Below are 11,374 nucleotides of genomic sequence, written 5' to 3'. Positions count from 1 at the left end.
TGGAATAAGGGAGATTTAAGTCTGTAATTCGTGTATAACAAAAATCAAGCTGTACAATGTTGTTGTTATTGCTGTTGTTTTTTTACTATCCTTAATCTCATTCTTTAAGAAGCAAATGTTTTTTTGAAAAAAGATAAAAATTGAATACAAATTTATTTATTATATATTTTATTGAAGCTCATTATACAATACAAAATATTTCTTATATTACTCCGGAAATGTTCGAAGTATTCTTGACCTATCGTAACATGTAAAATATAACCTCAAAATGTAAAATATGTTGTTACTTTTAAGAGTATTGTATTTTATATTACTTTTGATTAATTTTACACAAAATATCGTTGAAAATGAATTTTGTGATATACCAGATGAACATGGAGAAACTAACAATAAATGCAGCGTTCAATCACGTTACTCGCAAAATCGGTCTGAGCTTACTCCTTTATTATATATATATATATATAATCGCCTTAAAATTAATATTTTTTACATAGATAATGATTTTTCAGTTATATACTCTACGATGTTAATCCTCCGGAAGGATTTAACTTAAGAAGGGACGTTTTTATTCGTATTGCAGTTTTTATAAAAAATTTAATCAAGCAAGAAAAAGATTTTAAATGGCAATTAGTTTTGCCACCATGGGGTAATTTTATAATGTACAAGTAGTTTTTGCATCATTTTATTTTTATTCTATTTCTACAGGTAATTTGTATCATTGGCGTAGTAAACACATAGGATATCAAACGCAATTGCCTTGGAGTCTGTTCTTTGACATTTCAAGTTTACAAAAATATATACCAGTTATTGAAATATGTCAGTTTTTACAAGGTATAAAATTTCATTTATTTATTGTGAACAATAAAATCAATAGAGATATGCATTTTCAGAATATCCTTCAGAAAATAATGAAACGCATCTTGATGTTGTATATATTTTACAAAACGACGAAGAAATGTTCAAAACAGGTAAATTTGAAGATAAAAATGAAATAATAGAATGTAATGATAAATCATTACAATTTCATAAAGTAGAATCAGAAAAATATATAGGATATTTTTGGGGATATCATAATATAACTTCTAAAGTTGTTAAGTGTATTAAATTTCATGGTATGATGTCTGATCTTAAACAAAATCTTAAACCTAATGTTTATAGGTAAGAAAATATATAATTTGTTTAACAATACTCAAATTTTACGTACAATATCTTTTACAACTAATTTAATTATTATGATAGGTCTATAATGTTTGATCACATGGAGATTGCATTACATGACTTTTATGGTACAAAAGAATATTGGAAAGCTAGACGTAGTATGCGATATAATTCTGAACTATATAATATTGCTAATGAATATAGAAAAACTTTCCTTAATTCAACAAATGAGCATGATAAGACTGAACGACCAGATGACTGGACTAAAGAAAAAGTATCTAATTTCACTTAGATTAATAAAAAGATTTAAATTATAAAATACAACCTTTTTCTAATTATAGGGTATAAGGAATGCAGTTGGAGGACCTTATTTATCAGTCCATTTAAGAAGACGCGATTTTTTAATTGGTCGCCCTTCAACAGTGCCAACAATACAGTCTGCTGCTTCTCAGTTAAAAAATAAATTAGACGAACTCCAATTAAAATCTTTGTTTGTTGCTACAGATGCAACACAAGAAGGTAAATCATACCAAAACTTCCTTAAGAGATTAATAAACGGGCATATCTATTAATCATATCAATTTGTTTAGAATTCAGTGAACTCAAACAGTACCTATCTAATTATACAGTTCTTAGATTTATTTCATCAGATTACGTATTAAGTAAATTTAAAGACGGCGGGGTTGCAATTATTGACCAAATAATTAGTTCCCATGCTAGGTAAGAATTAACAATAATATATCTCATGTTTTATATTATGAATAGGAATAATGTATTGTTTGCATCCTTTTGTAGATATTTTATAGGAACATATGAATCAACATACACATTTAGAATACAAGAAGATAGGGAAATCATTGGTTTTCCTACTAGAACAACATTTAATTATTTATGTAAAGGTACTGAGAAATGTGACTCTAATGGACAATGGGAAATTGTTTGGTAATGTATAAAAATATGTATGTATAAGTTATATTACACAATAAAATCAATGACTAAATTTAGACACACATTTTAGCATGATGTGTGTATAAGTACAATCTGTCCTTACATGCCTATGTGTCTTTGCCGATATTAATTATCTCCCTAGATAATGATTTTCCTTAACTTATCACTGGTTTACCAATTAATTCTTGTTCCCGACGAAGTTCTTGCTCTCGTTGTTGCTCTCTATTTAAGGCCTCCTTCTGTATTATCTGCTGCAATCTTGATGCTCGTTTCTAAACAAAAATAATTTGTACATTACATAAATAATAGTAAATTAGAAATATATATGTATAGTATATAAATATTATAACTCACTTTTAATTTGAATGTCCTTTCATGAATGGAAGCCATTTCTTTTTTCATTAATATTAATTTACCTTGACTAACTTTAATCATCTGAAACTGTAATACATGTTCCTCTTATATATTTTATATTTTGGGCCATTCTTCTATATCAACAATTTCTGTAAAATGAAATTTATATTTCACTATCAATATACTTACCGTTTCATTTAGCTTAACATCATCAAAAACATCTTGAAGTTTTTTGTTCTCAGTTTGCATCTGATCGAGCAAAGTCTCTTGCTTATTTCTAAACAAAAATAGCAAGAAACATAAAATCAGGAAATACTTATATTTTTTACTTCTACTTACTTTACTTCATCAAGTTTTTTCTCAGTTTGTTCCCACTGTTCCTGATATTGATTTAAAAATCCTTCTGCTAATTTCTTCACAGCTACTTTGAAGTCAAATTCAACTTCTTTACTATAAAATTTTGGGAAAATGTGATGTATATTATCGATACTTTTAGTTGTGTACAATTATAAATAAATGAATTTTATATGTAATTGTAAAGTGTGACAGCGATTATGTTTACAAACAATTGTAAAATAAATAAATAACGTGAAATGCAGAAAGTTACCTATCGCGTTTCTCAATTTGTAATTGAAGTTCTCTTGCTTCTGCCTCTTCCATATCTGTCATCATTTTTTATGTTTTTTATTGTTATTATAATTATCCACTAAATTATAGTATAAAAAAATTTGGATGTAAATTTAATGTAAACAATAACATTAACTATGACTTTGACATCTGTGAGATCAACTATAACTGTTCGAAATGAACATGAATCGTGGTGATAACTATGTGATAACTCTATACGCATATTTCGTATCGACGATTATCTTTCTAGCATATGTTTGTTTCATGCTCTTGATATAACTTGAACATAACCAAGAAAAAAGTTGTAAAGAAAAATATTTATTGTTTATGAAGTGGAATAATATGTTTTTGAAATATAATGAAAAGCTCGATGAACGTTTCTACATGAGATGGAGCATTTTCCAAATAGAGAATATATTATGGTAGCTCCTGGAGTAAACACTGTAGCGGTGCTTCTAAATATAGGATTTATTTTTAGGTTGGAGCTAGCCATAGTTTGAATCAAGAATTTGATCTAAAACTGCATTTCTAGACGGTTTTGTAATAGGTGTGAAAGATGTTTATTTCTGAATGACATCTTTAAGCTCGCTTCTGTTTTTCACTGATATTTTATTTGTGTTTCATTTTGAATAATATTACCATTTAACTATTCAAATTTTTAAGTATCCTACATTAAACATGTAAATACTGTTTTTTTTTTTTTTTTTTCTAAATGTTTTGTTTCTGTGAAATAACTTGGACAATTTTAGACATATAGAAAATACAAGTGATCAAAAATGTATATTGTTGCAGTGATAAAAATGGCAAATGACTTAATAATAAGAAGCAAGGATAGATTACAAGAAATTAGCATGAAATTAGAGCAAAGCCATTTGGTTTATCTACAAACAGACGACAGCCCTTTAAAATTACAACAGCGTCATAAACTTGAAGGTAAATATATAATAAATATATAAATAGGTAACAATATTGAATGCTTAATTTTTAACTATTTTCTGTATTTTAGGTTTTATTAAAGAGAATCTTTGTCTTGTTCCAAATGAAAATAAATATGTATTTCAAGAAACCGCAGATATATTACACAGATCAGCAGCCACATTGCAAGATTTTAGTGGATATAGAGCTGCAACTGCCTGGAGTGCTATTTCTTTATATGCTGCCAATCTTTTGGCTCAGCCTTGGAGAAGAGAATATAGAACATTAAAGGTTAATATTTTTGTAATCTTTTACATTGTTTTTTTCAAGCTATAAAAATGTTTAATTAATTAATCTTTTCTTTATATTAGACTTATAGTGGATATTATAAGCATGAAGTAGAAGCAAATTTAATAGGAGCAGAATTAATGTTTGAACAAATGGGATACAAACATACAGGGTTAGGAGTGCTTGCTTTGGAGGGTCCTATTGACCCTGACAAAGTATCTTGTGTAAGCAGAGATGCAATAGTTGCTTTTGTTGAATGTCAGGTAAGAATATTTATTATGATACTTTTATAGTACTTTTTCTATAAAGATACACTTAAATAAAAGAGTTACAATTTTGAACGTAGATCTTGAAGCAAATATGGGAGAATGTTTCACAGAATTATAGTATCTCGTGGTTAGAAGTATTAGAATTTCGGGAAAATCACGTTGGTACACCAGAACAAGCAATCAGGGCATTGAACTATCGTTTTCTTGAGAAAATGCATCAAACTCGAACAAAAGCGGAGAATTATAGGGATTATCATTATCCGCAAACCACATGTGTGGATGCGGTATCATCGTCGATTCCTTATCATATTATGCCTCCCAGTTACAATACATCAATGCCTGCTTGTCATTCAGAATACAGATATATCGAAGATACGAATTCGATACCTGGAACTTACAAATACTTTCAACCAGTAGATCACAGTTTTGGAAATCGATGTAGTGCCTATGGATGTTTACCACATGGTAATAAATATATGAGTGGAGTCAATCCGTATTATACTACAATGCCGGGATATACAAGAGTACCAACGGGTAGACTAATTGAGGTTGATATGCCGGTTTCGGTTGCAAATTATGATAAATTACATAATCGAAAGATATCTCATAGAATATCAGATTTGGAGGAAGTAGATTTTTATAGAAGACAATCTAGTGATGGAAACCATTGCGATTACGGAAAAATCGATAGAAAATCGGCAAGATCGGTCGGTGAAAGGAACAATTATGACTCTTGGGACTTTGTGTATAGGAATTTAGAAAGTTTAGGCTATTCTAAAGATCTTGGTAATCGAGAAGATATTTTACACAAACGGGAATGTGAGTCTCGATTGAGTAAACAAAAATCTTTTAAACAAAATGATAACGATGAGAAACGTAGTATACATCGCTCTGAAAAAAGGAGGAGTGGAAGAACCGATGTGAATGACATCGATTCGTCTATGACAAATGGCCGACATCATCATCACGATACATTACCCTTCAAAAAGAAGTCTTCTTCCTTCGATTTAATGGACTCGAATAGATATCACGATGCATCTTCAGAAAGTCAATCATCTCCTCATAGTAATGAAAAAAGACATGGTAGTCAGACGCTTCCAATTCAACGTTCACATCGATCGGCGGATCAAATTGTAAAAATCGCGGATACGTTAAAAAACTTAGAGCTTTCTCACTCGGAAAAAGGAAATGAAATAGAAGATAAAGTTGTGAATTGGAATTGTGCTACTTGCACCTATCTTAATTCTTCATCGAAAGAAATTTGTGAGATGTGTGGAAAATCTAGGCACAAAGGAAATGAGGATAAACCATTAGCAAGTGGTGGAAAAGAATGCCCACGATGTACATTAGTAAACGAGAAAAATGTCTCGGTCTGTGATGCTTGTGGTATCAGTTTAAAAGATTCACCTACTTATATTTAGATATTTAACTGTTCGAAACAAATATCATATTCCATTGTTTTCCATGTGTCTGAAATTTAAAAAAGGAAGTGGTAAGTATACATTTCCTGGATGCTCGATATTATTCTAAGAAGAATATTTGAAATGTTTGAAAAAGATGTTAGTACTTATAATGCTGAAAATAGCTGATATAAGTAGTAACAATTTTTCTTGATTGCTTTATTTAGAGAACGAATTTTAAAGGGTATTATTATATTAATCGAATTTAGAATTTCATAAAGCGTATAACATGGGAGGGGGGAAATATGAAATTATTTATTTAAAATTGTTTGAATAGATTTGTGATATGGGTACATTAGTATTACGATAGTACATACACTGGTGGCCTATCATTAATTTGTTTGTAGAGATTATTTTCTGTTAATTTAAATTAAACAAAATTTGCTTTTCTGGACTTTCTCTTATTTGCTGTATAAAATTATTTCTTTTATTCGTTTTATTTTAATATACGACTTTATTTTATAAAATTTTATCTATTCGATTAAATCACTTTTATTAAAAATCTATTTATGTATACATTTGACTTGATTTTTGATATTAAAAATTAATCTAGTAAAAAATTATTATCAATTTGTGTAGTAAAAACTATTAAAATCAAGTAAAAACTATTTATTCTATAGCGTATACATACATATATTATATCCATAGCAAAAACTCGTATTTTAACAAAAAATTATCTGTTGAATATATTGGATTGTTATTTAAAAAAGAAATATTAACGTGTATTGTACAATACATGTGTACACGCACAGATATATACGGCATCAAATTATATTTTATACATAATGCATTGTTCTTCTTTATTAATTTTTATTGAAATTGATATCACAAAATTAAGAATATTATTAAACGTAATTGTAAAAGTTATTTTTTGATTGAGAAGCAATTAGAGATATTGCATGTTGTTGTATTATCTAAATTGAGAAAAGGAGAAATATTAATAACATCTTCCATTTTATAATGGTAATGTTATTTATTGTTTACATCACCTTTTGTTTTAACTGGACAATATTGTTGTCAAATTATAATATTTGTTTACCTTTAGAAAACAAATGCAAATTAAATGATAATTGATAGATCGCACAGTATACAGATTAATAAACATGTAATTTGAATCTATATATCTTGTTGATACATTTTGATTATTTCAATTTAAAAATCGTATTGTGCAATTGTTAATTTTATACTGGAATCTAGTTTTCGTAGTTTGATATTTATTTATACATTCCCAATGCAGCAATGCTATTCATAAAATATGTAATATTAAATATACATTTTTTTTTAAATTTTATTTGTACCTTATTTGAAACAATACAAATTTAGTTTAACCCATATATATTATGGTCTTTACATATCAATCTATTTATGATAATGTGAGTGCTCTTTCATTGCATATATGTTGTTATAGCTTTATTTAACTTTGGATTAGTTTGTAAGTACAAAGTTTTGTTTTCGATACCTTTAATTTGTTGAAGTTGTTACAAAACATAAATTACATATTCTAGAGTCTTTTTAGCATAGTAATTATTGCAAGATGATATTACAGATGTTTTAAAACTTTTAATCATTTAATTTGTAATTTTCTTAATTTTAATTATAAACGCTTTTCCAGGATTTATAAAAGAGAAATTCCTTGTTATTATCTTCAAAATATTTTTTACTATAAATTCCAAAATTTATAACAGAACAATAAACTTTATAACGTCACGTTTCGATAAAAGATGTTCTCTTTGTACTTCAAATATATAAACTGTTTAAATGTAAAAATAACTTTACTGAAATCTACTTTTAACGTTTACGAAAGTCTGATATTTTAACGGAAATAAGAGAAAACGGCTAATATTTTTTCATTGAATGCACGTAAAAGAAATAAGTGAATAATAAAATAAACAGTTAATGTAAAAAGGATATATGTATGTCTTGTAATAGTTATTGTAATATATTGCAAGCTGTGTACATTGTAATATATTCTATTATGTACAGATAATAAATAATATTTAATATAGATTATGCAAAATATGTACTTTATTTTTTAGTACTAAAATGTTAAAAGTATGTAATATTCATATTATATATGTATATAAACTTAATATTAAAACAAATATGAATATTGCACTGCTTGTCTCTAACAATAACAGATGTAGAATGAAGCAAAGGCTAGTAGAAATGTAGAAGAAAATTCAGGTAACTTTCGATGAGAAGAGAGGAGAAATAAGAAAAAAGAGAAATAAAAATGAGAGATAAAATAAAAAAGGTTCTGAAAGTACAGAAAAAGAGAGAAAGAAGAAATAACGTAATAATAAAGGGATTGAGGTTGGAAGCGAAGTGCAAAAGTAATGAAGCAGAGGAATTCTTTAAAAAAGAGCTACATCTGGAACAATAACAGATATACTACTTTGTATATTTAACGTATATTTTTTGTACATTTATCTAGCATCTTTAAAGCAGCATGATGGATTTTCTGGTCTAATTTATCTATAAATTATAATAAGGATCATAAGAATTATTTTTAATAAAAAGTGCACCACTAAAAACAAAGAAATACTTACAAATTTTATGCTTTCCTTGTATCGGAAATTTAATTGGTAATGCAACAAAATTTTCGCATATAAAAACATAAGGACTATCACTTTCTCCATCTGGGTAAGATTTCTTATATTCCTCTTGTGGTAAAACATCAGTAACTGTTACACATCCTAATAGACAACCAGTTGAATAAACTTCAGGAAACATTATTTTTTCTGTAAAACAACAACCTAATTTGTGATAATCTGTAAACTACAATATAATTAAGGTGAAATTTTACTTTTTATTCATAAATTTAATTTATACTAACCATTTTTTAAAACACGGTAATATTGTTCTACAGTTGAAATTTCTTCCTTAGTTGGTATTTTAGATGCTGCAGCAATCCATAATCTTCCTCTATGTGATGAGTACCATGTACGACCTTCATGACTATAATAGTAATAAAGTGTTAGGTATTCTTATAGAATCATATAATTTTCTTATATAAATATTCATATTGGAATTAATCTGTTTGAAATATTATAAACTTACACTTTTATTCCAGCCACTAATAAAGATGCATAAGGTTGATGCATGCTCAAACATAAGCCAGGATCAGACATTTCTAAATACTCTTTGTCTTGAATAATATTACGTGTGTTAGAAGAAATGTTCGCTCTTGATGTTCGTAGTTCCAATTCATGTGATTCCACATACTGTACAATTGGAATTCAACATTATGTTTCTTTCATATAACAACGATATGAATATATTTAATTATTTGTTAAAACAATATTTTTACCTTGGGGCGAGTAAATTCTATATTTGGGCAACTATTGCTATTTTCTATTTCACTGAATGATTCAGATACATCTTGCAAATGGTCTTCATTAAATTCTTCAAAATTCTCAGTTTGTTTCTCTTCAATTATCTCTCTTCCTGTGAAATCAATAGTTGCATAGATTTTTCTCTTTAAATGAGACATATGCTTCCTTTCATGCATTTCTTCTTCCAACTTCTGTAATTTTTCTCGTTGCTTCTCTGTTAACCATGTATTGTTTGATTGATAATAGTCACATTCATCATCAATTACTTTCGTGTATTGTATTCTGTAAATTAGTACAGCTATATGTTTATTCTTGCATGAAAAAATTATACAAGATTACATATAATGCATACCCATCACGATCATATTCGAGAAGTCTGTCTCTTTGTTTTATTGATTCTTCCAGATTTTTGTTAGCTTTTTGATTCATCAATTTATTGTATAACTGATCAGCTTGTTTAGTATTACTAGAAAGAATAGTTAGCTCTTTCTGAGAACATACAAGTTCTTCACAGAAAAAGCAAGGACCAGCTCCTTCTTGAGCACAGACTATTCTACCACAATTGAGGCAGTTACTAATCAATGCATGTCTCTTTGCTTCGCAATTACACTTGTATCTACCTAACAAAATATTTTTATGTCAATTTCAATATTATAGTTCCTTAATAGTTAATAATTTCTCAATGAATAAAATACCTTTTAATAAAATTTCTCTCTCTTTGCCATTCTGAGAATATAAATTGACAAATTTAGTTTTCTTTCTTTCCACTTTATCTACCTTTATAGTTTCTTGCACCTAAATAAATAACATGTAGTATTAATGTAGTATTATAAATCTGAAATAAAAATTTCAAACGATATTGTTGACATATACCTGTTTATTTTCTTTGGTATCTTTTCCTTTCACTTTTCCTTTCTTTTTTTCATTTTGCTTTTTCTTTCCATTATTCATATCATTTTCTTTCTTATATTTGGCTTGATCTTTGCTTGAAGCTGAAATAATGTTCCAAAATGATAAAGGCATTCAACAATTCAATAATTTACATGAATGATAAAAATATAAACCTTGTCGTTTTTTGAAGTCTGAAATAAATTGCCTGTGCTTTCCATTAGTATAATCTAAAAAAGACTGCAAGTAATCATCCAAATCCCTTTCGTTTTCTATTTTCATTAGGAATCTGAAAAAAATATGTCAAAATTATCATTATTCACATCAAGTGAATATCATTTTATTTTGTTATAATTTTCTTACTCGGCCATCTCCTTTGGTACTGGAAAATCTAAAATTTTTGATAAATTTTCGTTTATCCAGTTCTCCATCTTTGCAAAATTGTTAAAATAATATTCTCGAAATATTAGAATAAAATTATTTGTGTACAAATATGTATAAGGTTAACATTCAAAATTAAACGTTAATGTTAGTCTTAATGGACACAGAATGATTGCTTTTTTTATTGCTATTTAATAGTTTTCAATACGCAGAATCTGAAAATGCAAGTCTTAATTTTAGAAATCCAGCAATTCAAAAATTATACGTATGTAAACTTAAACATTGTTAGCATATTTAACAGGTTACTTTGACACTATATTGTTTCGATCACCTGACTGGCTTGCACAAATGAGTATTCAAATGTTTCTCATTTGAAGATTTGTAAATTTGCTTCTATTTTCTGAGTGTGGATACCGTCTCTGGCTGTAATTAAAGTATTGACCCATAATGTAGATGAACTTTGGCGAAAATTAACATTAACTTAGTACTCACCTACAAATTCTATGCTGTGATTTACTGTTTTACTGACATATCCCTGGAAAAACATTTGAATTACCCCGCTTAACTATCCGTCACCTACGTGCATTTGTTACAGCCAGTGACTGCACTAATTATATAAATATGCTAAAACTGCTCAACTTTACATATGCATAACTCTGTCTGTTTTACAAAATGAGACCTTTTCTTCTCCTCTATCATAATATTGTTTTAAGTTTAGAAAATTTTAATCATTTATATGTACATGCATGTC

General features: G+C 27.7%; 4 protein-coding genes across 7 annotated transcripts; 2 read left to right on the top strand and 2 right to left on the bottom strand.

Moving 5' to 3' along the window:
• The first annotated feature begins 156 nt into the window (after positions 1–156).
• On the top strand, positions 157–2,175 carry LOC132913656 (GDP-fucose protein O-fucosyltransferase 2). Its single transcript, XM_060972149.1, has 8 exons — positions 157–426; positions 510–646; positions 706–831; positions 891–1,158; positions 1,240–1,432; positions 1,500–1,677; positions 1,749–1,878; positions 1,954–2,175. Exons 1-8 carry the CDS (start codon positions 278–280, stop codon positions 2,102–2,104), a joined length of 1,332 nt encoding a protein of 443 aa, XP_060828132.1. The 5' UTR covers positions 157–277; the 3' UTR covers positions 2,105–2,175.
• On the bottom strand, positions 2,115–3,261 carry LOC132913667 (biogenesis of lysosome-related organelles complex 1 subunit 6-like). The gene is made up of 5 exons (XM_060972167.1): positions 3,068–3,261; positions 2,800–2,910; positions 2,650–2,737; positions 2,461–2,547; positions 2,115–2,378 (listed from the first exon to the last, which is right to left on the bottom strand). The coding sequence occupies exons 1-5, from the start codon at positions 3,130–3,132 to the stop codon at positions 2,262–2,264; spliced, it is 468 nt and encodes a 155-aa protein (XP_060828150.1). The 5' UTR covers positions 3,133–3,261; the 3' UTR covers positions 2,115–2,261.
• A 90-nt stretch (positions 3,262–3,351) lies between these two features.
• Positions 3,352–6,535, top strand: LOC132913652 (uncharacterized). Of its 3 annotated transcripts, none has more exons than XM_060972144.1 (5): positions 3,352–3,565; positions 3,880–4,020; positions 4,094–4,293; positions 4,374–4,553; positions 4,637–6,535. In XM_060972144.1, exons 2-5 carry the CDS (start codon positions 3,888–3,890, stop codon positions 5,978–5,980), a joined length of 1,857 nt encoding a protein of 618 aa, XP_060828127.1. In that variant the 5' UTR covers positions 3,352–3,565; positions 3,880–3,887; the 3' UTR covers positions 5,981–6,535. The 3 variants fall into 3 exon arrangements, with proteins under 3 accessions (XP_060828127.1, XP_060828125.1, XP_060828126.1); XM_060972142.1 differs by having other exon boundaries at positions 3,353–3,634; XM_060972143.1 differs by lacking the exon at positions 3,352–3,565 and adding an exon at positions 3,641–3,767.
• Positions 6,536–8,406: 1,871 nt separating this feature from the next.
• Positions 8,407–11,105, bottom strand: LOC132913653 (activating signal cointegrator 1). Of its 2 annotated transcripts, none has more exons than XM_060972145.1 (10): positions 10,606–11,105; positions 10,419–10,531; positions 10,228–10,346; positions 10,050–10,149; positions 9,707–9,974; positions 9,330–9,636; positions 9,080–9,243; positions 8,856–8,977; positions 8,569–8,790; positions 8,407–8,494 (listed from the first exon to the last, which is right to left on the bottom strand). In XM_060972145.1, exons 1-10 carry the CDS (start codon positions 10,671–10,673, stop codon positions 8,424–8,426), a joined length of 1,554 nt encoding a protein of 517 aa, XP_060828128.1. In that variant the 5' UTR covers positions 10,674–11,105; the 3' UTR covers positions 8,407–8,423. The 2 variants fall into 2 exon arrangements, with proteins under 2 accessions (XP_060828128.1, XP_060828129.1); XM_060972146.1 differs by having other exon boundaries at positions 8,569–8,760.
• Positions 11,106–11,374: the final 269 nt, after the last annotated feature.

Source organism: Bombus pascuorum, chromosome 13 (genome assembly GCF_905332965.1).
Source record: "Bombus pascuorum chromosome 13, iyBomPasc1.1, whole genome shotgun sequence".
Lineage (NCBI taxonomy): Eukaryota > Metazoa > Arthropoda > Insecta > Hymenoptera > Apidae > Bombus > Bombus pascuorum.
Note: the sequence above shows the minus strand (reverse complement) of the source record. Positions and strands in the feature narration are given on the sequence as shown.

Excerpts from the sequence above, each read along its gene's own strand:
- LOC132913656 (XM_060972149.1), top strand. The coding sequence starts at position 278 with ATGTTGTTACTTTTAAGAGTATTGTATTTTATATTACTTTTGATTAAT. Across the intron at positions 832-890 it reads AATATGTCAGTTTTTACAAG|AATATCCTTCAGAAAATAAT; the intron begins GTATAAAATTTC and ends ATGCATTTTCAG. Across the intron at positions 1,433-1,499 it reads ATGACTGGACTAAAGAAAAA|GGTATAAGGAATGCAGTTGG; the intron begins GTATCTAATTTC and ends TTCTAATTATAG.
- LOC132913667 (XM_060972167.1), bottom strand. The coding sequence starts at position 3,132 with ATGATGACAGATATGGAAGAGGCAGAAGCAAGAGAACTTCAATTACAA. Across the intron at positions 2,548-2,649 it reads ATGTTAAGCTAAATGAAACG|TTTCAGATGATTAAAGTTAG; the intron begins GTAAGTATATTG and ends CATGTATTACAG. Across the intron at positions 2,379-2,460 it reads AAAGGACATTCAAATTAAAA|AAACGAGCATCAAGATTGCA; the intron begins GTGAGTTATAAT and ends ATTTTTGTTTAG.
- LOC132913652 (XM_060972144.1), top strand. The coding sequence starts at position 3,888 with ATGGCAAATGACTTAATAATAAGAAGCAAGGATAGATTACAAGAAATT. Across the intron at positions 4,294-4,373 it reads GAGAATATAGAACATTAAAG|ACTTATAGTGGATATTATAA; the intron begins GTTAATATTTTT and ends TCTTTATATTAG. Across the intron at positions 4,554-4,636 it reads TTGCTTTTGTTGAATGTCAG|ATCTTGAAGCAAATATGGGA; the intron begins GTAAGAATATTT and ends TTTTGAACGTAG.
- LOC132913653 (XM_060972145.1), bottom strand. The coding sequence starts at position 10,673 with ATGGAGAACTGGATAAACGAAAATTTATCAAAAATTTTAGATTTTCCA. Across the intron at positions 10,150-10,227 it reads ATACCAAAGAAAATAAACAG|GTGCAAGAAACTATAAAGGT; the intron begins GTATATGTCAAC and ends TTATTTATTTAG. Across the intron at positions 9,244-9,329 it reads TAGAATTTACTCGCCCCAAG|TATGTGGAATCACATGAATT; the intron begins GTAAAAATATTG and ends CCAATTGTACAG.